The following is a 23,124-nucleotide window of genomic DNA, read 5'->3' on the forward strand; positions in this document are numbered from 1 at the left end:
GTTCAATTTTATTTGTCCATAATCTTACTTTCATTCAAATTTACTTATCCATGTTACTCACTAATTTTTAATCGAGTTCAAATTTTGAATATAAAAAAAAAATCTTTGATAGGAAGCAAAATATACTAACAGAGAAGGCGTGCTAACCGATGCACATCATTCTGTTGAGAAAATTAAACAACTCAATTGTGTATTTTGCTATCCTCTTCATGTTCAACTTGACACTGAAACAGTTCGAATGCAGGTAAAAGTCAACTTTCGTAGTTTTTGGCTTTTTAATTCTTTTGAACTCCAAGAATACAATGCTAGTATAATGAGTAATGTACTACAAACTTTGAAGGGCTACAAGGCCAGTCGTATTAGATACCACATAATTCAGTAGATCCATCACCTTTTCTGGTACATAACATCGACAGATACACTTATTTCTCGTAGGCTCGTGTATTTATTTCATTAATAGGATCCACTGTCAAATGGCTTTAAATATCACCAGCAGGCCGTCCTCTTTACTTGCACTGAGTGTATTCTCAATTCGCTATGCTGTCGAGAATCTACAGTGGCATCAATCTTCTATATTTGAAGAACCATAAAAATGCAAAGAATATCACTGCTCCAGTTACACCTGTAATTATTAAGACCCATTTGAATGCATTTGGTTCATTAAACATGGGTATTTCAAAATTCATCCCAAAAATTCCTGCCACAACCCCAAAGATGGCAACCACAAAGGTTGCAGTTGTAAGTAGCAACTCAAATTGAATAAGCTGATTCCGTACATTATCCTGCAAATAAAATATCGTCAATCAAGCTTATATGACGTGTACACAGTTACTGTAACAAGAATTCTCCATGATACATGAAAACAAAACAATCAAACTATTAGTAACTGTGTGTTTCAACAAGTCAAGGTTTTAATGCAAAGTAAAATCAATTTGAAACCAACTTGAATGTATGATGCATACCAGTTGAATGTTGATGAAATCCTCGGTATCATCAATATACTCCTTCAACTGTATCAGAAAAAAATAAGCTTGATTAAGAAAAGGAATACAAGATGAAAGGATGCACAGTAAGACTGTAGTAGATACCGATGTCAACTTGTTGAGGGTGCTGTCGATGACAACAAAATAAGCCTCCAAGAGCATCTCCAGTTCTTCTATACTCTGAGTTTCAGTGCCACTTTCTGAACTTCTCATGCTTTCATGCCTGCTTCTTGCTATGCTCAAGCTTTTTTCAAGCCTCCTGCTCTCAGGGGGTGAAGAAACAGGGGAAACTGGAGCAGACAAAGACAATGCACCATCCGTTGACCTGTAGCCAAGCAATGATTGATCTCCATAGCAAGACAATTCCATCCGCCTTTTCTTCTCCGTGAGATACATCTCAGCCATGTCTCCATCATCATCCATAAGCTGCTCTATCTCATCTCTAACCTAGATAACAGATGGTGAGAAGTTAAGACAATATAATCAGTAACTTGTGCTAGGAAATTCCAAAAAACAATAAATAACTTGGATACCTTCTGAACTCTACGAGTCAAAGCAACAAGCCTGCTTTTCAATCTACGAACTCGTTCCAAATTCAAGGTACTAATTTTAGATGTAAGTTCATCCAACAATGGGTATGCTTCAATCTCTAGTTCTGCTGCCTGATCATTCAGAAAGAAAACAGAATAAAAATATTTGGGTTGACAGGAACCAAATAATACAGAACTATCCAGAAAATTATCTACCTTGTGAATATCCTAATGTAGAACTTTCTCAAAAAAAAATATCCTATTGTAGAATACTTATTACAATTGTTTATTCAACTTGTTCCAGGTCATGACCATATAAGTTAAAGGCCCCTATATTAAATTATAACACCATACTTGGTTCACGGCAAGTCATTTCAGTAGTTCTGTTGGTGCTCAAGTTAGTACAGTGTTCTTGCAATATGGATTTTGCATTTTGTTGAGAGTATTCAAGAAACTGAGACATACGTTCTAAAATCAGTGCTAAGTCCACTATTGCTTGTAAGCTCCTTTCTCTTTGAGCTAAGATCAAGCTCTTTGTTGCAACATTTACATGTGCAAACTATGAAATCCACAACTTGTTCCTATTATCGCTTGGAACCTTAGTGTCAACTAGTATTTTTAGGCGATCGATACAAATTCAATCATAATAACTATCTAGAAGTTAACTATGTCAAGTAAGGATCCTTGCATCTTGCATGCCATCACATGGATAGTCATGGCAGTTTTCAAGGTTAAGGTCAAACAACAAAAAATCTCTTTGTCCGGTTCTTTTTATCAATCTCTGTGCAGTACGACGGCGAAGTTCTCCTCAGTCCTCCCACACATGCAAATACGACCAAAGAGATCAATGAGCCATAATTGAGAATATCTCACACTGCTCCTCTTTGGACTGACACTGTTTTGGATCATTTTTCACGGTGAACCTTTCTGTCAAATTTCATTAATGAATGGCTTTCTGAAATTACAGTATGACTTGATACTCCAGAGGAAGTATTGGAAAAACTCAAACCACAAAAAATTCAAAATAAAACTAACACAAGTTGCAGGTCGAGATAAGCAGCTGTAACAAGAGAGATCATAATACCAACATCAATAGTCATGAAATAGAACTATCTTCTCCATGAGTGCAAAATCAAGAAAAACAGAAGTTTATGATGCTGCTTTCATACAAGGATGTTATTTTCTGAAGATGTTCTGAATAATTGAGCAACAGCTAGTCTTTCTTTTTTCTTTTTATAATGTTCAGTCAATAGATTGTCAGTAATGACGAATCAATTTTTGTCTGGATCCTGACCTGCCAATATGCCTCTTTACCAATAACTCCTCCCATCCTATTTTATGAATGATGTGATTTTGGACTATTAGGAAGGGATGTCAGTACCCAATGCCGCTGTCATATATGAAAGTTGAAACAATGAAAAGTGGGCCACATTCAACAACACAAACTTCAAGACCGCCAACTACCTTTTCAGACTTGTTAATTCACCAATTTATATCTCATCTTCTACTGCCCATTTTCAGCACCTCTTTTGTCCCAAAATGAGCAACTAAAACAAACTATAATTTTTTTAAAATGAAATTATGACAATCATATGAAAACACACGAAACAAAACAAGATATAATAACTTCAAATGTATATTTAGCTTCTAAAATTTAGCTCTTCCACAAATCTAAAAATGATGCTCTAATGCGCATACAAGTATCTGTGAAGTGGTTACTAGCTTTTGTCACATATTTATATACCAATTTAGAGTTTCAGACTAGACCAAGGGAATATATTGATTCCCAACTTCTATTAGGCATCCAAGCTACAGAGCTTTCTCTATTAACTAGTTTTGTTTTATGACCTCCTATTGATGACTAGTTAACCATTATGTTCTTTCTTCTCCTTGTGATAAAAAGAAGGATTTTTGGTTTGAGCTCAGTGCTCTGTGGAGGTCAACTTACCATCATCTCCATTTCCCCAGGAACATCAAACATCAGAGAGGCACGCTTTAAATGGAATATCAATTTTTTTATAGAACCAAACGAAATTGAGCCGCATAACCACTCTGCAACTCTTTTATAACCAAGTTCAGATATTAGTCCGTTCAGATACTTCCAACATTTAAAATGATATTTAAGCTTCGAATCAGCTGGAGATAATGTGTGTGGAAGGCAAGAATATAGGTTATTAAGTATGTTGAGTGGTAACTCAGCTATTTTTTTTGAGAAGAAAAAATAATGAAAAAGCAATAGCTGAGTTACCGCTCAACTCAGCTATTTCCTGGACTCAGGCTTTGGTCTAATGGTAAGATTACGGCTTGAGACGCGTCAGTTAGGTGCAAGTCATGGGTCCTAATCCTGCTGTGGGTTTGCCTGATATTTAAGTGGGGAAGGGTACAGAAGCAGCCCCACTATCCATCGAGCTTCAACCATGCACCATCACTGGCCCTCAGGGATTTCTAGGTTATAAAAATAAAAAGAAGCTCAAGCTATTTCCTTGGAAGATTGGAAGAATGATCGTTATGACTTTTCCCTGCCAAAGCAACTCATGCCATCAGCGCACTTTGTCTTAGCACAGTATTGCATTAAGGCATATTAATATCAACAAATTGAGGCTACTCAGGCATAAGTTCTTACCAGATTTTTATTGCAAAACTTGTACTATATAACATAAGTAGATGAAAACAAAGTCCCCAAGATGGTGTTTTGTGCTACATACCTGAGAATCAAGAAAAGTACAAGCTGCCTCCAGTGCAACTTCAAGAGCACGGAATTCAAATGGCAAATAATCCGGTGATGGATTCCCAAACATATTCTCAATATTCCTGCCTCCTCTTCTTCTGCTCAACTCACCTTCTGACTGCCAAACCTCACCTGCTCCTGCAGCTTGCAACCGCCGCTGCAGCTCCACTACATACTGCAGGACATAGCTATCGAGAGAATTTAATAGGAGAACCTCATCAGCTGTAATGATACATCGAATCTGCTCAAGATTTACAACAATCGCCTTCTCTCTGCCAAGGATTGTTGATGGGTAAACAAACAATGGATCTAATAGACGTAGATCACGAGCTGGAAGATCGCAACGACGCATCATAGTGAACTTGTCAACCTCAATGACCTGGGAATTGCCAGATGTATCAACCCGAATCCATGATCGAAGACCTTGACCTCGCTTCTTGAGGCCCAAAACATCTATACCTTGAAAAGGTTGACGACCAGAGGTAGGCGGCCTATAAGATACTTCTCTAAGATTTGCTGCTGATGCAGGTTTTGGTGGAAGCAAGCGTTCTTTTATTTCAGCCATCAATGAAGTTTTAGAATCTGGAACAAATGAAGAAGTTAATGAGCTTCAAGAAGAAAGAACTGGAAATCCCAATCTAATAACTGTGAAAGAAACCTCCATCCACAGCAATAATTCTCAACTGACTCCGTCTTTAAGTTTAATCGAGTTTGTTAGGCCATGAAGTTAGACAAGTTGGTCCATTATGCCAGAATTACTTACATGAAGCTTCAATGGCTGAAGTTGCCAATTAGACCTCAATACTAACTCTATACACATCATCAAATGTATTTAAAAACACAGTTGCTCTACGTTCAGCTTCAGAAGCTTCCCTGAAAGTATCAAATTTCATTTTGATTTTGCCTATGTGTCCAGCCCACTCTCTAATAAGTTAAATCTTGGCACAACACAATACCTCTTTGCTAGATTAGTTTTTGGATTTAACGGCATTCGAAATCAGTGTATGTGAAAATAAGTTGTTTGGATCCTATGAAAGGTATGTTAAATGACATCAAGAATGTGTTAGGTACTAAGGAAAATGTTCCCTAGGAGTTGGGACTCTATGGGAAAGTGCATTCTAATAACTTCTTTACTTAAGAAGATATCATTTTTACTCAATCTACAAACGTCCAAGTTCCAATTCTTACTCAATCTTACTTGTTTTAATCAAAACACAGAGTTATCAAGAAAACATATTTCTCATACCATGTCCTACACCGGTACAATTACTACATGTCAGCTACTTTAATACCCAATCCAACACCAGAAATTGATTTCCTAAATAAACATTTAAACTAAACAGAAAGTATTCTCCACAGAAAAACATTTTCTTTGAAACTAACTAACATGAAAAAAATCAAGATTGAGCAATTGAATTGAAGCTTATTGTAAATCATCAAGCTTCACCTGTAGATCGGGAGAGCGCTGGTCATCCAATTAACCCGGCTCTCATTTGATATTGCGGCCTAAATAATCAGTCCAATTTTCGACCCGATTATACAATATTAGGGTTTCCGTCAGAGCTACCACTGTAGCTCCGCCGCCACGTGCGACGCCGGAAAATCGCCGACCGGAAAAACGTAGAAGTCAGGCACTCGACCAAAGCTCAGTGAACAGATTTCTTCTCAGCCCTAAGGAATACAGTAATACTAATTTACGTAAAAAGTAAAATTGTAAGTACTATCTTTACTTCTCTACTATCTTCTGTTTTTTATTTATTTATATGTGGCTGAATATTATTCCTTTTACATCTAAACTCTCACAAATTTTTATTGATTTATTTATTTAGGCTGGATTCGTGCTGCTTAATTAACATGAAATTGACATATCCATTATAAATTCATACGTATCATATTTTTTTTCAAAATTATGATGGTATTTTTATATATTGCACGTAATTTAAATACTTTACTATGTATGGAAATATTTTTTAAATTAACTTTTTTTAACTAAAGCAACAGTACTGATGGAGTACAAATTACCACCATCTCCCGAAACTTGTTTGCCATTTTGTAACGAGAGAATTTGTTTGTTTTGTTATAGAGTTTACTTGAATTTCTTCGATAAAAAATTATATGATGTATATAAAAAATAAATTTTTAATATTTTTATATATATACTAATTTCAAATCATCTTAATAAAAAAGAGAGATAGCTTAGTAATACTAGACGTTGCAACTTGATTTACAAATGCTAACTTTAGTAAAAATTCTAAATATCACTATTATTGTGATATTATTTTCTTTTTTTTTCTCTTCTCTCATTTAGATATACGTAGACAACTAAAACGAAATGATTCACGCATCCCAGTCCCAAAGGTCATAAATGATGTTTGTCAATGTGTGTTGCCAATTAAACCCATCAATAATTGTTCGATGCAATTTAATGTGTAATTTTTTTAGGTTGAAAGTGACACCTATAATATAGTCTTCATTTGCAATAAATAAAGTTAAATTGAAAGAGGTCCTCATCAATGTACATCCCAGCATCAGTCATCACTCATCAGCCCCACCGGCTCTGCTTCAACTTAGAAAGAGACTTCAGATAGATAAGAATTAATTCGCTACTATCGATTCATTTTAATTATCGTGTTTATTAAATTTAATTAAATTAAGATAATTATCATTTAAAAATTTAGTAAATTATTTTTATATTTATTCTTTTCAGTAATAAATTAACGTGATTACAATTTAATGTTTGAACCAAAGGTAGGAGTAGTAAATGGACTCCTACGTACTACAACGCCAATTAACGTATATTTAACAAATTCAAAATTTATAATTTTTTTTATCGCAAATTATAAATTAATATCCGGAAATTGGACAAAACAAAATTATTGTTTTTCATATATTGTAGTATATGTATTATAGATAGACCAACCTACATAAGTGTGTCTAGTTTAATTCAAAAGTAAAATTTGTCTAATTTATTCAAATTTGACATGATATTAGACCATTAATCGTCCTAATTCAACGAAATATGTTTTGTACAAGTTGTTGAGCTCATTTGTTGATTCAGTTTGACTTTATTTGTCTAAAATTGACTAAGAGCCTGTTTGGCTCAGCTTAAAAGCTGGTCAAACTGACTTAAAAGCTGATTTTTGACTTATTCAGCTGTTTGGCAAGACTCAAAATAACTTATTTTAAGTTAAAAAAAACTTATTTTAAGCCAAAAGTTAAAAGCTGGGGTAGGGGTGTTTTTTTTTTTTTTAGCTTATAAGCTGTTTTAAGTTGACCATATTTTTATCTTTTTGCCCTTAATATTTTTATACAATATCCAAATTACCCACATAACCCTAACATCTCTTTCTTCCATTTCTCCCTTTTCACGTTTGGCATAGCAACTTCAGCACTTTATCCAAACACATAACTGCTTATTTTAAAAATAAGTTTCAGCACTTTCAAAAGTACTTTTTTGAAGCTGCTTTTATTAAGCCCATCCAAACGGGCCCTAAATCCATCAAGTCATTCAAATATCAATGTCAACTTAATTACAAATTGAATATGTTGAATTTCAATTCATTATATTCAATGCACATTGACCTATTCTTTTATCATAATTAAAATAATATATTTATTATTACTATCCATTGAGATTCTAACTCCTTTATGTTTTCAAGCCTTAAAGAATAATAATAATAACAAAACATCAACCTATATCCAATTAGATGTAGAAACATTTGAGCAATTAAAAGTTGTCATTAGCTATAATCTTCATAATTATTTTAGGAATCTGAACTATATAATAATATTTTCCATTGATATCATTGCATGATTAGAATTGATAAATACAGAGGTGGAACGATTCCATCTACGTACAAAATATACAACTCCCTCCTTTGAGTATATACAGAAACCTCAAACCATCTTTGAGTTTGAAGATGATGGATGGGTTTTAGGGTATTTGACAGAAACATTATGATCCAGATAATACATAAAACGGGCACGTGAGCTAATCCAGATACCACGTTTATTTTTAAAAATTATATATAAGGATTGATGTGAGACGAATAATCCCGAATGCCTGCTCCTTCCCATCCCATCCATTCTTCCCACATATCATAATCTGGATCATTCACTCCTCTCATGGCTTCATCGTCATCGTCATATTCTTCGTAAATCTCCATTTCTGCATTCTTTGTTTCACCTCTCAAGTTACTCATCACAGTCTGCATCAAAAATCACACATTAGAACTAATCCATGAGCTAAAAATTGTCCAAAATTGGATATTGGGTGCAAACATTAAAAAATGAGGTACGTAATCAGATAAATTAGAAAAATGAATTTTAAACCTAACTCTAAAACGTTTGACATGTCCAGATAACATATTACAAAACATGATTCAAAAATAATTGAAATAAGGGACCTACAAACAAGTTCTAGTACGTAATAATAATTGAAAATGGGATAGTGACATATTATTAGATAACGTAATTGGCACCTCTTAACTTATACAAACAAAAGTGAAAAGGACTTTTGGCCTAAAAAAAGTTCACAGGTTCCCTACAAGATTAAATAATCCAAATATGAATTGATTGATACCTACTTAAAGTATTTGTTTATCGAATAAAGTTTTATAATCCCTGAAGCTCATCTAGTGGAGCAAATGAAAACCCACTTTTCCTTATTACTATTAATTAATTCATTAATTATTATAAGGATAGATTAGGAAGAATATTAAAAAAAATACAAATCTCACAATCAAGAATCCAACCATTATCTTCCTCAATTTGGTTCCTATATTCTCTGCTTAATTCATACAACTTCTTTTATTTAAAATTAAAATCAAAGCTAAACTCAACATATCATCCACAATTTTATAAACTACTGCTATAAAACACGAAATAAATAAATTAGTAAACCCAAAAAAATGTCGATATCAGTAATAAATAAACTTACATCGTATGCATCATTGATTTGGTGAAATTGTATACCGCAATTACTTCCTCTGCATACATCCGGGTGGTACTGAAATTCAATTAAACAACAATTTTGTTAATTTACAATGTCGAGCCTCAACAATAATAATTTTTTACGAAAAATCTTAACAACTCAATTGATTCATTACTTAAACTTCTATTTTATTTGGTAAAAATTAAATTTTATTATAATCCCCTGTTTCCCCTTCCTCCTCCCTACAATTTCACGAGATATCTGCTCTCTCGAACCAGCACAATTATTTTATAACGGAAGGGAGAGAGAAAATATACCTGAAGAGCAAGCTGTCTAAAAGCCTTTCTAACTTCAGATTCAGAAGCATCAGGTTGAATCCTCAAGGTCTTGTACGGATCACTCAGAGAAGGTGAATAAACACAAGTAACCCCAAATTTAACATTCTCACTCCTCTTCGTCTTTTTGTTTGCGCGATTGTTCAAACGAATCCATGAAGCAGAGACAGAACTATAACCCCCAACATTCCTCATCATTCCCATAGCCGTCGCCATTGATTTTTTTAAAAAAAGATTTCGTCTTTCAAATTACGCAGATGAATTTTTAACTGAGAGATTCGGATGTTTAAATAGATTATGAATTAATTGAAGTATTCAACGAGACCGGATCAAATACGGCAAACCAAATATGAATGAGACTAATATATTTATTAAGAAGAATAATAATTGTTGATATAAAGGTCAAAAAGATGGAAAAACAGGGGAAGAAAATAGAACAGGAAGATGTTTGTTAGCGTTAAGCAGAGTCGGTTTAAATAAGTGTATGTAAAAGAGAAGAAAAAGGGATAAGAGAAAAAAAAAATATGGTAGAATGGTAGTGGTTGATGAAGAGGATGACGTGTCAGCAAAAATTTTAAGAAAAATAATTAAAATATATCTGAAATTTTATGACTTATCGAGGCTAATAAATATTTGATGGTATAGTTAACTAATATATAATTGTACGTAAAGAAAAATATAGAGAAGGAATTGTTAACGTAAATAATTTGAGAAGTAGAGAGATTTTTTTTAAGTCGTAAGAGGAAATAGATGTGTAAAATTGTTTATACGATTTCCTAATTACCACTCTAATATATAGAGAAAAGTTATTCCATTTCTATAAGAAAATATTATATTTTTTTCCTTTTCTAAATTTATTAGGATTATAACTTTCTAAATATGGAGAGTAGATTTAAGGCATAAGCAAAATTCATAATTAAAAAAGACAATACATTGTAAGTAATTAACTTATTTACCTACTATGTATAAATATTTCGGTTAATATATATATATCAAAGTCTAAAATGATTTAATTTAAACTTTTTTATTATGTGTTTAAACTTTAAATAGTTATAGTTAACTAAAATAATACATAATTTGAACGGCTCTTCACGATCTTATCCGACCTTTGTCGATTGGTTAGGTGTGACGTGGAAGCATTATACGCTTATTTTGTTTTATTATAATACTTTTTACTTCGATTTGTTTACCCTAATTTCTTTTTAGAGTTAAATTAAAGAAAATTGATTAACATTTTAAAATATATTTTTTTATGATATTAATAAGCAAAAAATTACAATTTATAGTACTTTTTATATAGTTTTAAAGTATCTAATTTTTTTGTTTAAAATATCGAATTAATATAATTTAATTAATCTTTAAAAATTAGTGAAATTGACTTTTAAAAGACGCAACATGAAAAACAATATCGGAATAAATATATTATGGTCATCCCATTTTGGTATAATTTCAAAATGGTGACTTCCATATATATATATATATATTTTTTAAAAGGAATCAAATTTTTTATTTTTAATAAGTTCTTAAGTCAATATTCTCTTTTTATTCTTAAAAAATTAAAGTCTCCAACAGAAATGAGATGATATTATATTTAAAATCTTGAGATTCAATGAATAGTTTGAATATTATATGCATTTTGTTTATAATAAAAAAATATAAAGTCTTTTTATATTATTAAAATTTTGGCCAATTAAATTAAGACTCATAATTTAAAGGAACATAACGGAGAAACTTTATATCTAAAGTTCTCATTAATTGGATTACAATATGTTCAGTGTAATTTCATTAATAAAATTTCAAAAAGACAATGTACAAAGTCATGTTTGTATCTTGTAAAAACAGAAAAATTATTTTCGATAAATTATTACTGATATAAAGATATTATGCAAAAATATCTAATTTTTTTGGGTACAGAGAAAATATCTACTCTTATAAGTCAATTTAGCTTCATACATGTTGGTGGATAGAAGTTTGTCTATTAGTTATTCCCTTCTTATGAGTGCTTTCCTTCGTGCAAAAATATCCAAAGAGCTTTTTTTCCTTTTTTTTTAAAGGGCAAATATAAAAATTAAGAGGGGTTATAAGGTGAAGAATCGAATTTTCACGAACAAGATGTAAGTTTAAATATTCAATCAGTCTCAAATTTTTTGAATGAAATTATGACTTGCCTACATGAAATTTTCGTATGATTATATTTTGTAACTTTAATTGGGGCTTGTATTTAATTTAGAATGAATAAATTTTATGTAATCACAAAAATATCAATAATTTTTTAAGAATTTATTCTTATTTAAACAAGTAAATATTAGCATAATCAAGAAATCATAGAAGGAACACTGAGAAATTACCATGTAATTATTAGCTCCTTTAATATTTTTCTAACATATTATGTACTATAAGCTATCATCCTTCCAAAGAAAATTGTTCATATATTATTTGGAAACTATCATGTAATTATTACTATGATAACAATATATATACGCAATAGTTTTTCCAGATGAACATATAAACAAAATATAATTAGTGACAAACATATCAATCTGTTCCTTTTAAGTTGTCATGATAAGAATTATGTCAAACCTTATTAATTCTTTGATTATTATTTATACATGTGCCTCTTAATTCTAGAATAATTAGGGCAAACTTGAAAAAAAATTAATTCTCTGTGAATTGTCTGAATTGACAATTACTTTGAAACTAATACTGTTAACATACATAACAACTAAAAAGTAACTATGCCCATAATAAATATAAAAAATGTTAAAGAATGACAAAAGTCTCACATCGGTGATTAATGAGATGGGTGGACTCCTTATAAGGCTTGGGCAATCCTCCTCCCTTTGAGCTAGCTTTTGGGGTGTGAGTTAGGCCTAAGACCTAATTTCACATGGTATCAGAGCAGGGCCCGTCTCACCCGATGTTGGGGTCCCCTCTCACCCGATGTTGGGGTCCCCAAAATCAAAATTGCCCACGCACCAGATGCTAAGCACTGGGCGTGAGGTGGGGTGTTAAAGAATGACAAAAGTCTCACATCGGTGATTAATGAGATGGGTGGACTCCTTATAAGGCTTGGGCAATCCTCCTCCCTTTGAGCTAGCTTTTGGGGTGTGAGTTAGGCCTAAGACCTAATTTCACAAAAAAATGCAAAAATAAAATGAAACTGAGAAGTCAAGTCATTGTGATAAGACCAATAAAAATCAACATGGCACTCTTTTCTTACAATGTGTGAAGCTAAGAAGTTTAGAAAAAGGATTACAAAAACAAACAATTGATTAGTCAAATATCATAGAAACATGTTATATTAGGACAAAACATTTCAATCACACACATGTATAGACTTAACAGCTTACGATCAAATAAAACAAGTCGCTAGCAGAGCCAGGATTTTTATTTACGACGAGGATAAGGATACACATAAAATTAACAAGAGTGACGATAATTAAGAGGCGATCAGAAGAGAGATGACGAAGGCGAAGATGAAGAAGGGGTGCATATTGATGGATGGGGCAGAACTACTATTAGGACGAGCTCGACGATGAATTACTACTACTTCTTGCAGTCCCAAAATGTAGTTTTGTTTTTGTACAGTACCATTGATAATTTTGTTTGTTGTTGCATCATGAGAAATTTCAGAAGCAGATGTAGTATAACTTGTTAAGGCTAATGTTGCATATAACAAAATCATGATGACAAAAAGAGGACCAAAACCAAATTTCTTCATTTGTTGAAAAAGGATGGAGAATTCTGGCTGTGTAAAGATGAAGATGTGACTTATTTCTCTTGATGATCACCATATATATATATAGGGATCAATGAATACATGTAATTTGCATGTCTCTTCACCTTCACTTTTTGTAAGAGCATATATGCCCCGACATTTACTTTGTGAAATTTGACTAGATACGTTTACTATAACAAATATTGATATTAATAAAGAGTGTTAAATCTTATCGACATTAGCTAAGTGTCATTAGAATCAATGTCGCTAAAAGATTTAAAGACATATACAAAAAGTGTTAATTCTCACTTAAAATATATTTTACCAATAATTAATTTTTAATTATCGCTAATGATCATTTTTGACGTAATAGTTATATGCCCCGACCCAAGGAATGGAATTGGAAACAATGACTTGCTTGTCTTAAAAGCCTAAAGTTCTAGAATTGGACTTAGCTTATACAAACTGACATTACATCTCTTAATATTTTTTTGGTATTAAGTATTGATGTTATAACATTTTATTTATTACATATAGTAGATAATATATAGACAATTACGTGTAATCTACTTTTCTTTAATAGCATGTAAGTTTAACTCGATTCCATTTTTTTAATTTATAAGGACGTAACGTTAATGTTTTTAATGGGCGAGTGTTATGGTTATGCAATTTTGACGTGCTTAAGTTCCATATATTTGGGTATTTTATGCATACTTTTTGACTTACGAGACATTCAAACATCTAACTCAAGAAACGAGTACAGTTCACACTGTATTTTTAAAAAAGAATAAATTATAGCAAGATAAGATTATGTCGCTGCTTGTCGGTGCTTAATTCTAGTTGTTTCTAGGGATAAAAAGAAAAAGAGAATATTTTCGACGTTGCTTCTTCAGAGACCTTTGAATGAGAGTTCTTAACTAAGAGGCACTTTTGAAGTTGGATGAGACATATAAAAAAGTGCAAAATCCATATATTATTGGAACCTAATTCTATAATTATGATATCAACACAATTCAAGGGAATATGATGCTTTTCTTTTAACCCAATTTTCTGATAGTAGAGCCTACCATTTTATCTCTGATTTAATTTTGACAATGCAACTGTGAAAAAATATTCTTACTTCGAGTTGAGGGAAAATGTGACCTACTTCTTAAAGTTACTAGATTGTTTTCAGCAAAATTATCTAGTTTGACTAAGATAAGTAAGTATTAAAGAAGTGCGTGCGATTTGGCTCGAAAGAACTACTAAAAGATTGTGATACAGTGATAAGTACTTCTCCTATCCTTCATCCTTAATTATAGAGGTCTCGGCCTCTTGGGTTTGAACTCTGAGAATAGAATTCACCTTTATGCCAACTCTGTTTCACCAGAAAATTCAATCTTGGTAGTGCATTATGTGGGTAAGACTTCCACATGATTAATCTATGTTGAAACAAGCCAAGTGCATAAAAGTAACAAGAATACAAGCTGGCATGAAGTAATTAAGAGTGTAAATAAACAGATGGTGAGTACTTTGTGAGACTTGAAAGTCCTGTCTAAAAGGCATAACAAGGAAGAAAGGAAAATGCATGCCTGGAAGTAGCTACATTGCGGAATATGAAGTAGATCGATGCAATACCTGCAGTTCCTTCTCATTATGAATATGCATAATACCTTCTGGTACGTGGCGCCTCATCATCACAGGCACAATCAACATTGGAATCGGTCATTCAGCAGTCAGGCTTGCAATTCACTTCCGCCTCAGCAGCAACTTTAATTTGATTCAGCTGATTTTCCTTCATGATTCCTCGTCTTGATATCATTTAAGTTTCTGTAAAATGAATTATAAAGCATGAAGTAAGGAGATTACGACCATTTATTCCCTTTTCTTAAAGAAGAACAGGAGGGACAAGGACTCCCCTTGCATTTCAACATCCAGACGAGATGAGCACTAAGTAACAAATAAGAACTACAATTTGAAAATAACTACTACATTAGGGGTTGCACAAGTAATTTTGTCTTGCGGAAACTAACTGATTTGCAAATTTAGAGGCAACTGAGAAGAAGTGAGCTTAACAGAACTTGAAATACCGGAAAATATCAGGAGTCAATCTTGGCAAGATCTTGTAGTTCTTCTCAGCAGCAGCACAAGGTTTAAATAGTTTTCCTGCTCATTCACTTCATTTGAATTTCTCTGTTTCTAATAGAATTTTTCAGGGATAGCTTACTGAATTCTTCTGCACTTTCACCAAGATAAAACTATTATGATTAAATCACGATCTTGACATGTGAGTGTCATCCAGAGAACAGTATACTTGTGCTACACATAACATTATCGGTTACAATGTTCATGAAAGATGAAAAGATTCACTGTTACTGCAACATCTGCAAAAATGACATGATGTAAATGGAGAAATCTCAAGTCACTAAATTAGGCTGCTTAATCATTGAACATAGATGGCTAACTAAAGTTTCCTACTTCTTTGTACCTATGCGTTCTTCATTTCCTAAATTGAATCTAAATGTTTATAACTGACCTCAAATGGATAGGCAATGCATAAATCGTGATAAAAGAATGACGGGATAAGTGTCCTTAGTCCTAGAAAGAGGGGCTAGTAAAAGATCATGAAGCACATAATTTGGAATATAATTCATGAAATTTCAGATAAGCATACTGCAGTGAGCATTTGGCTTCCAATCAGAAAAATGTTGTCAAAAGCTGGTTATGGAAATCTTCATAAACCTATTAGGTGGTTGATGAATTTCAAGATAAACAGATAGACGACAGTGGTAAAATTGAAAACACTAGATTTATCAAGATTTTCTTCTAGAAACACGATGCCTTGAGACAATGGTGATCAAAGTCGTTATTATCCAGCCAGCTTCCTACAATAAGCATGAGAAGTAAGCGGTTAATATATAACAAAAGAGAAAAAAACGCTTCAAGTTAATAATCTAATGTTTAGATTCAAGCGCATCCTGCAGATAATGTTAAGTGCTTGGTTTGCCGAATAATAATTGTCTGATAGAATGAAGCTGAGGTAACATACACGCGTTCATTATGCAAAAAAAATCCAGAAATGGAAGGGTAAGACTAAGAAGAAACAAGGAGGAACAAACAAAAATACAGTGTGTTTAAGACTTGCAAACAGAAAAGTTAAAATGTTGAGCAAAATGGTGGCCATAAGGATAAAGGAATTAAAAACTTATCATTAAATTTCAGACAATATGAGTTGCATATAATCTACAGAAAATGTAGCCAATAAGGTATAAATAAATCATATCTCCCTCCTACCACCTAGTGCTAGGACACCAGCAGGAACTGTAAATTTTAATGGACATTTCGACGAATTATTTGATAGATTCCGTGAAGCTACTTGCTTTGATGTATCCATCATACTATTTAAACCACTATCAATGCTAGAGCTTCTAATGCTCATCCTTTCTTCAGCAAAACAAGAGACTATTTCATCCTCAGTAATCTCTGTATCATCTTCCGACCAGTAACCAACGGATTCCTCTTCAGAAATGCAGCTCCAATCTTCTTGAGAAAAGGAAACTTCATCGTCAGGCTCCGTAACCAATTGCATAGAATCAACTTCATTTATATCTTCAACCTCCTGTCGTTCTTCCACTCCATCATCATCATCACTTAAACCCTCAACGAACGGATGAATTAACAGCATTTCAGCAGTCCATCTATACGTAGGCTTCCTCACAAAACAACCCTTGAGGAAATCTTTCGCTACCTTAGACAAATCCCCTGGAATCGTAGGCAATTCATGTCCTTCCCCAATCTTCTTGAGTACATCCTCAGCATCCTTACGATCCCACGGAGGTTTTCCCGTTAACATCTCAAGTACAATACAACCAAGAGCCCATATATCAGCAGGAGACTCTTGCACATTATCAGCTACAGCTTCTGGCGACAAGTACATCGGAGTACCTCTCCAATAAGGCTCTAATCTCCTCTTTTTACTCTGATTTTCTCTCTTCGCCAATCCCAAATCACCAATTTTTGCCCTAAATTCAACACTTCCTTTACTAGAATTCGGCACAAGCAACACGTTCTCAGGTTTCATATCGCAATGAACATAACCAATAGCATGAATATGATTCAACCCTCTAAGCATAGACCTCGTATAGAACCTCACCTCAAATTCAGCCAACCCTCTGTTCCCATTCCCTAATTTGTTGATCCTCTGAGCTAGGGTTCCACCAGAGCCATACTCGAGCAACAAATTGTAGGCCATCACACCATTATTACCATTCGTAGTTTCATCCCCAAAGCATCGAATTACATAAGGACAACCCTTGATATTGCTTAAAACTTCCCTTTCCTTCTGAATTGAACCTGAAACAGATACTTCAGCCGATTTGACAGCCATAACTGATGGCAAGTATCGATTTTTCGACTTGGGGTTCTTCAAATTAGCAAGATAAACATACCCAAAACTTCCTTTCCCTAGCATTGCTCCTCTATACCATGAAACCCCATCACCAAATTCATTTACATTCTTTACCACTTCAACTTCAATTTTTTTCTTACTTCCCATTCCTTGCTCCACCAAAATTCTACTTCAATTACCAAGAAAATATGAAGAAAACTTAAAATAACAAGAGATTAGATTAGGGCTTACTTAAAACCAACAACACAAAAAATAATAATTTGTCAATCAAGTTACGTATTACACAACAAAATGGGCAAAGAAAGAAGTTATACTATATGTTAGGGCTGATTTTTTTATTTATTTTTTAAATTTTAGCTTAGTTTTATTAAAATATATATATATATGTAAAAGACTAAAGTTTGTGTTTTTTTTGAAGAAAAAAAAAAGACGAAAGAAGAAAAAAAAAAAAAGAAGTTGCTAACTGGAATAACTGTCATGTGTACGTACCTTTTGGTTAGAAAACTCAAGTCTCTCACATTACTTAATTAAGGCACAAAACTATATTAATTCAACTTGTTAATAAAGTTTTGTTTAGGTAACTTTATTCAATTCATTTCACATTTATTACGAATTATAATATCGCATTATGTTTATTTCAGACTTCTTAATCAAATGCATTTCATACATGAGGTTTTAGAGCTATATTTGATCTTAAAGAGTTGACATATCTAGATTGATTTTTAGGACATAAAAAGAACTACTCAATTAAACCTAATAAAAATTCACGAAGTTTGCATTATATTCATTACGTTCACATCACACCAACATTTGATCATGTAAATTGTTTAGTTAAAACAACTTAACTAAAGATATTTTAGCATGGTTTTAGGTTACAAACTTGTACGATTTTATTAAAAGATCACGTGCTATTAATTACGAGGGTCGAACAAATTATAAATACGTTACTTTTCTTTTCAACTATCTTTCACACACACCTGACATGAATATCTAAAAACTTATCTATAGTATTCGATAAACAACAAAATTAATCTTTTACCCTTATAGCTCTTTGTATAGAATTTCCAAAAAAAAAATATTGCTATATTATATACTTCCCTCTAATAACAAGGCAAATCATCACGACTTGATTTTTCTTTTAAATAATAGTATGTATGTACTATCATGATAATATTTTAATTTCAGTAATTTGTGTCTTGTTATGTATTAGATGTAATCATGTAATTAAAACACCACAATTACAATCTTATATCAATTTGTTTACATAAAATATTTGATCCAACGCAACATATTAGCTGTCTGAAGAGATCCCATCACCGACCAAAAAGGATAACGGTGTTATTGGGCTTTTATTAGCCCAACACCGACCAAAAAGGATGACGGTGTTATTGGGCTTTTATTAGCCCAACAGTACTGTAAGCCCATAAATATCGAAACTAAAATAAAGTCCAATAAGAGCCCAAACTTGGCTATCTCTTCTTCTTTTATCAAAATTTAGGGGATAGTTTGTCAAACTTTCAAATTAAACTTAGTAGTGGAATAATTTTTGTCGAAATTAATTTCTAGAATGATATATATTAATTATCATATAATTTATAAGTTGCGTAGGTAGATTATAAGAAGTAAATTATTCATATATACGATCAATACGACTTTTGGTTGATAATTTAGAAACTCATATTTTTAGTACATGTATAAGTTGTAAGAAAATTTATATATTATTTCATACAGGATAGATACTGCAATAACTAATATATAAATAATTAGTCATTGCATAATTAATACGTGCACAAGATTCACTCATAATTAATTCTTATAGTACTAATACATGTATTACTCTTAAGGGAATTTATGAAAAAGTATTATTTTTAATTATTTTTTTTTCAATTTTTTTATGTTTGAGTTGATCAAAATATTTTTGGGGAACAATAATTAAGTTAGAACTTCACTCACACTCCCACCTTATTTTAGCCTAGTGTATTACTAGATATTACATTTTAATATTGGTAGAATAATATGTTTTTACTTACTTATTGAAATACTAAAAATATTTCCTTCTTACCAACTAGCTAGGTCCTAATTCAACTAAGATTTTCATCATCACGTAATTTTTCAACGAAAAAGTTCTGAATGAACCCGCATACACTACCATAATAAATAGAATAGGATAGTGCGGAATTAAGGACCACAAACGCAAAATGGGAATTAATTTCAATATGCAGCTTTTCTTCCATATTTGGAATTTCTTTCAACTAAGTGCTATATGCTTTAGCAAATGGCCTACCTTGTAGGGAAGATGAAAGCCACAGCCAATATACATTTCTAAGTAATTAAATTAATTATTTTACCTAATTAAGCTCCCTATTCATGTTGCTAAGTGGAGTTGGTATCTAGTGTTTATAATTATTTACTCCTTAATGGCTATGCAAACATTTCATTTGCCCACGAATGACCACAAAAATTAATTAATTAATTACTATCTTAGCCTTTTTTAAACATAGTATCTGATTTGACATAAAGTATAAGTAATATATTTAGCTTTTTCTTAATATTTGCATGTCAGGTAATATGATGTTTTGTTGGTCCATCTCTTTTTGAGATTTAGTGCTACTACTTTTGCTTTATACTTCCTCCGTCTATTTTTATTTGTCATGTTGCGTTTTTCAAAAATTAATTTAACTAATTTTTTAAGTTAAATTTTATATTAATTTGATATTTTAGATAAAAAATTTAAATATTCAAAAAATATACAAAGAGTCCTATAAATTGCATTTTTTTTGCATATCAATATGATGAAAAATTAAAACATATCATAAAATGTTAGTCGAAGTTTTTATAATTTGACTCTATAAAAAGAAATCATGACAAATAAAAACGGACCGAGAGAGCACTACTTTAAGCAACTATATTTGTGGAGCGTGGCATGTTTCCATTAATTATAATCTTTGATATGATGCCATAATCTATCAGGAAAAATAGATAGTTTTAATCAACAACGCCTAATTAATTAAAATTTCAATTGATGAGTGCGACAAAAAGGAAAATTTTGGTTAATTATATAAGAGAGAACTTTGGAAACCTTCTCTCTCCGACTATATATGCTTTATATTCCACTTTGTTTTAAAATACTGCTTTCTTTGTCTTTGTTTTTCAAAAGTCAAATTAAATTTTGATATTTAAAAACTATATGAAAAGTATTATAAGTAGCAATTTTTTTTTATCAAAGATCATGTCTTTTGATACTTGAAAAGTGAAACATGACAAGTGTTTTATGTGAAATTAGGTCTAGGTCTCAGGCCTAACTCACACCCCAAAAGCTAGCTTAAGGGAGGAGGTTTGACTAAGCCTTGTAAAGAATCCACCCATCTCATTACCTACCGATGTGAGACTTTTGTCATTCTTTAACACCACACCTCACGCCCAGTGCTTAGCATCTGGTGTGTGGGTAATTTGATTTTGGGGGCCCCAACATTAGGTGAGATAAACCCTGCTCTGATACCACGTGAAATTAGGTCTTAGGTCTAACTCACACTTCAAAAGCTAGCTCAAAGGGATGAGGATCGCCCAAGTCTTATAAGGTTTCCACCCATCTCATTAACCACCAATGCGAGAATTTTGTCATTCTTTAACATTTTTAGGACAGAACGACTAGGTAATTTTGCAAAATTAAGCATGTATAAGTGAAATTTACGAACAAATTTTGATGAAATGTACTACTTTTTTTTCTTTCGAAGACCCAATGTATAAATTCTTAATTTTGATAAACTTCACCAAATTAATTTGCTTTTAAGAAGGTAGGTCGATTGAATTAGACCTAACATATATATATAGGTGTAATAGGTGAACATTGTACATATGTTTTAATAATTGGTAAACATTAAGAGAAAATAATTAAGTAATTTTTCACGTGGCAATTGACTCTATCATATTGGCGGCCAGTTTTGTTGTACTAAAAAACGAGTGAAGAAGACTCAGACTCACCACTATAATATAATGACTTCAACTTTAATGATGCTGACAACTTTTACTTTTGTGGGTTCAAATTTGTCTTTTGAATTTTGCAATATGATTTGTATTTGTCATGCAAATATATAATATATATATATAGCTTGCCGTAATAAATTGGTTTAAGTATGCCTTTAATCACTATTTACCAACACGAGTTTTTCGATGTGTATGGTGTATTTATATTGGGAAAATGATCAAATGTTTCTATTCATTCTAATTATAGTTGTTTAGGATAGGATTTTATGATATAAATGGTAACAGAGAGAAATAACAGATATAAAAGAATGGTAAATAATAGAGAGAAACAATATGTATAGAAAAGTGAGAAAAAACTTATTGATATCGAGTGTTTAGACCAAGTCAATACAATTTGAACCTTTTTTACTTATACATGTGCTCACTTATTCATATATTAAATTCTTTAGTAAAAATTTTTATTTAGCGACTCATCCTAACTTAATATTAATTAATAGACTCACCAAAGAGGTCGTAGCCAGAGGCGGACCCACGTAGTGTCTGCCGGGTGCTCGAGCACCCATTAACTTCGTTACGGAATATATATCTATATGTAGAAATTGATAGGTATTTGTATAAAATTAACATAGAACACCCAATGAATAAATGATTTAGTTGGTTCAATGGCTCCTGGATGGGTACTTAAGACTTTTTTAGAGTTGTTGTACCAAGGTTCGAATCTCACTGTTAACACATTTTTTATATTTTTACTTTAGAGCACCCACAACTTTACTGGTTGTACCGCCACTGGTTGTAGCCATATATTAGCATGGAGAATTGCGCTTTCGATGTAGTTGAAGTTGTGACCACCACTGAGTTTAATGGTTAATTGAAATGCAGGATTGAATTGAATGATGATGTTGTTACTAGTTGTGTTGTCAGCATTAACAACTATGGGATTGTTGGTACCATTATGATTGGTCATTGTTGTTGATCTGTGTGAGAGACGCACAAAAGAAAAAAAAATTGATCGTTCTCGTTAGAGTTTATAGAGCCTTAATACCATATAAACACGAAGTAAATGCGGAAAGAAAATTTGTTGATCTGTGTGAGAGACGCACAAAAGAAAAAAAAATTGATCGTTCTCGTTAGAGTTTATAGAGCCTTAATACCATATAAACACGAAGCAAATGCGAAAAGAAAATACTTTATTAATTAATGAACTTAAAAGAGTATTAAATAGAATTACGGACAGAATAAAGAAGACTCCTAAACAAACGCTAATAACGTAATATAAATAAACAATGACTGATACAGTATCGTAACTAAACTAAACTAACAGGACTGAGTCGTTGAGTGCCAAATTCTATTAATTATACCAACGCAATAGGAACAATAAAAAAAACTGTGTGTTTTTAATTTGCGGCATTAGATCCTGTTATAGACTAATTATTGTTTATTAGTAGTAATTAATATATTATTTTAGTTGAAAGTTAACATCAGTTGGAATAAAGAAGGTTAATTTGGTGGTAATGCACTACGCACTT

At 32.1% G+C, this 23,124-nt stretch overlaps 3 protein-coding genes across 3 annotated transcripts; all 3 read right to left on the reverse strand.

The window, feature by feature from the left end:
• Positions 1-173: 173 nt before the first annotated feature.
• Positions 174-6,010, reverse strand: LOC107023164 (magnesium transporter MRS2-1). The gene is made up of 6 exons (XM_015223756.2): positions 5,689-6,010; positions 4,219-4,823; positions 1,517-1,645; positions 1,089-1,430; positions 963-1,010; positions 174-782 (listed from the first exon to the last, which is right to left on the reverse strand). The coding sequence occupies exons 2-6, from the start codon at positions 4,804-4,806 to the stop codon at positions 552-554; spliced, it is 1,338 nt and encodes a 445-aa protein (XP_015079242.1). The 5' UTR covers positions 4,807-4,823; positions 5,689-6,010; the 3' UTR covers positions 174-551.
• Positions 6,011-8,019: 2,009 nt separating this feature from the next.
• LOC107021298 (chaperone protein dnaJ 8, chloroplastic-like) lies at positions 8,020-10,135 on the reverse strand. The gene is made up of 3 exons (XM_015221926.1): positions 9,492-10,135; positions 9,181-9,249; positions 8,020-8,449 (listed from the first exon to the last, which is right to left on the reverse strand). Exons 1-3 carry the CDS (start codon positions 9,723-9,725, stop codon positions 8,264-8,266), a joined length of 489 nt encoding a protein of 162 aa, XP_015077412.1. The 5' UTR covers positions 9,726-10,135; the 3' UTR covers positions 8,020-8,263.
• A 6,212-nt stretch (positions 10,136-16,347) lies between these two features.
• LOC107021818 (mitogen-activated protein kinase kinase kinase 17-like) lies at positions 16,348-17,911 on the reverse strand. Its single transcript, XM_015222537.2, has one exon. It carries the CDS (start codon positions 17,759-17,761, stop codon positions 16,484-16,486), a length of 1,278 nt encoding a protein of 425 aa, XP_015078023.1. The 5' UTR covers positions 17,762-17,911; the 3' UTR covers positions 16,348-16,483.
• Between the last annotated feature and the right edge of the window lie 5,213 nt (positions 17,912-23,124).

This window comes from Solanum pennellii, chromosome 6 (assembly GCF_001406875.1).
Source record: "Solanum pennellii chromosome 6, SPENNV200".
NCBI classification, from domain to species: domain Eukaryota; kingdom Viridiplantae; phylum Streptophyta; class Magnoliopsida; order Solanales; family Solanaceae; genus Solanum; species Solanum pennellii.

Excerpts from the sequence above, each read along its gene's own strand:
- LOC107021298 (XM_015221926.1), bottom strand. The coding sequence starts at position 9,725 with ATGGCGACGGCTATGGGAATGATGAGGAATGTTGGGGGTTATAGTTCT. Across the intron at positions 9,250-9,491 it reads TTAGACAGCTTGCTCTTCAG|TACCACCCGGATGTATGCAG; the intron begins GTATATTTTCTC and ends ATTGAATTTCAG. Across the intron at positions 8,450-9,180 it reads AAATCAATGATGCATACGAT|ACTGTGATGAGTAACTTGAG; the intron begins GTAAGTTTATTT and ends TTTTTGATGCAG.
- LOC107023164 (XM_015223756.2), bottom strand. The coding sequence starts at position 4,806 with ATGGCTGAAATAAAAGAACGCTTGCTTCCACCAAAACCTGCATCAGCA. Across the intron at positions 1,431-1,516 it reads TGACTCGTAGAGTTCAGAAG|GTTAGAGATGAGATAGAGCA; the intron begins GTATCCAAGTTA and ends TCTGTTATCTAG. Across the intron at positions 783-962 it reads ATTTCATCAACATTCAACTG|GATAATGTACGGAATCAGCT; the intron begins GTATGCATCATA and ends TTTTATTTGCAG.
- LOC107021818 (XM_015222537.2), bottom strand. The coding sequence starts at position 17,761 with ATGGGAAGTAAGAAAAAAATTGAAGTTGAAGTGGTAAAGAATGTAAAT.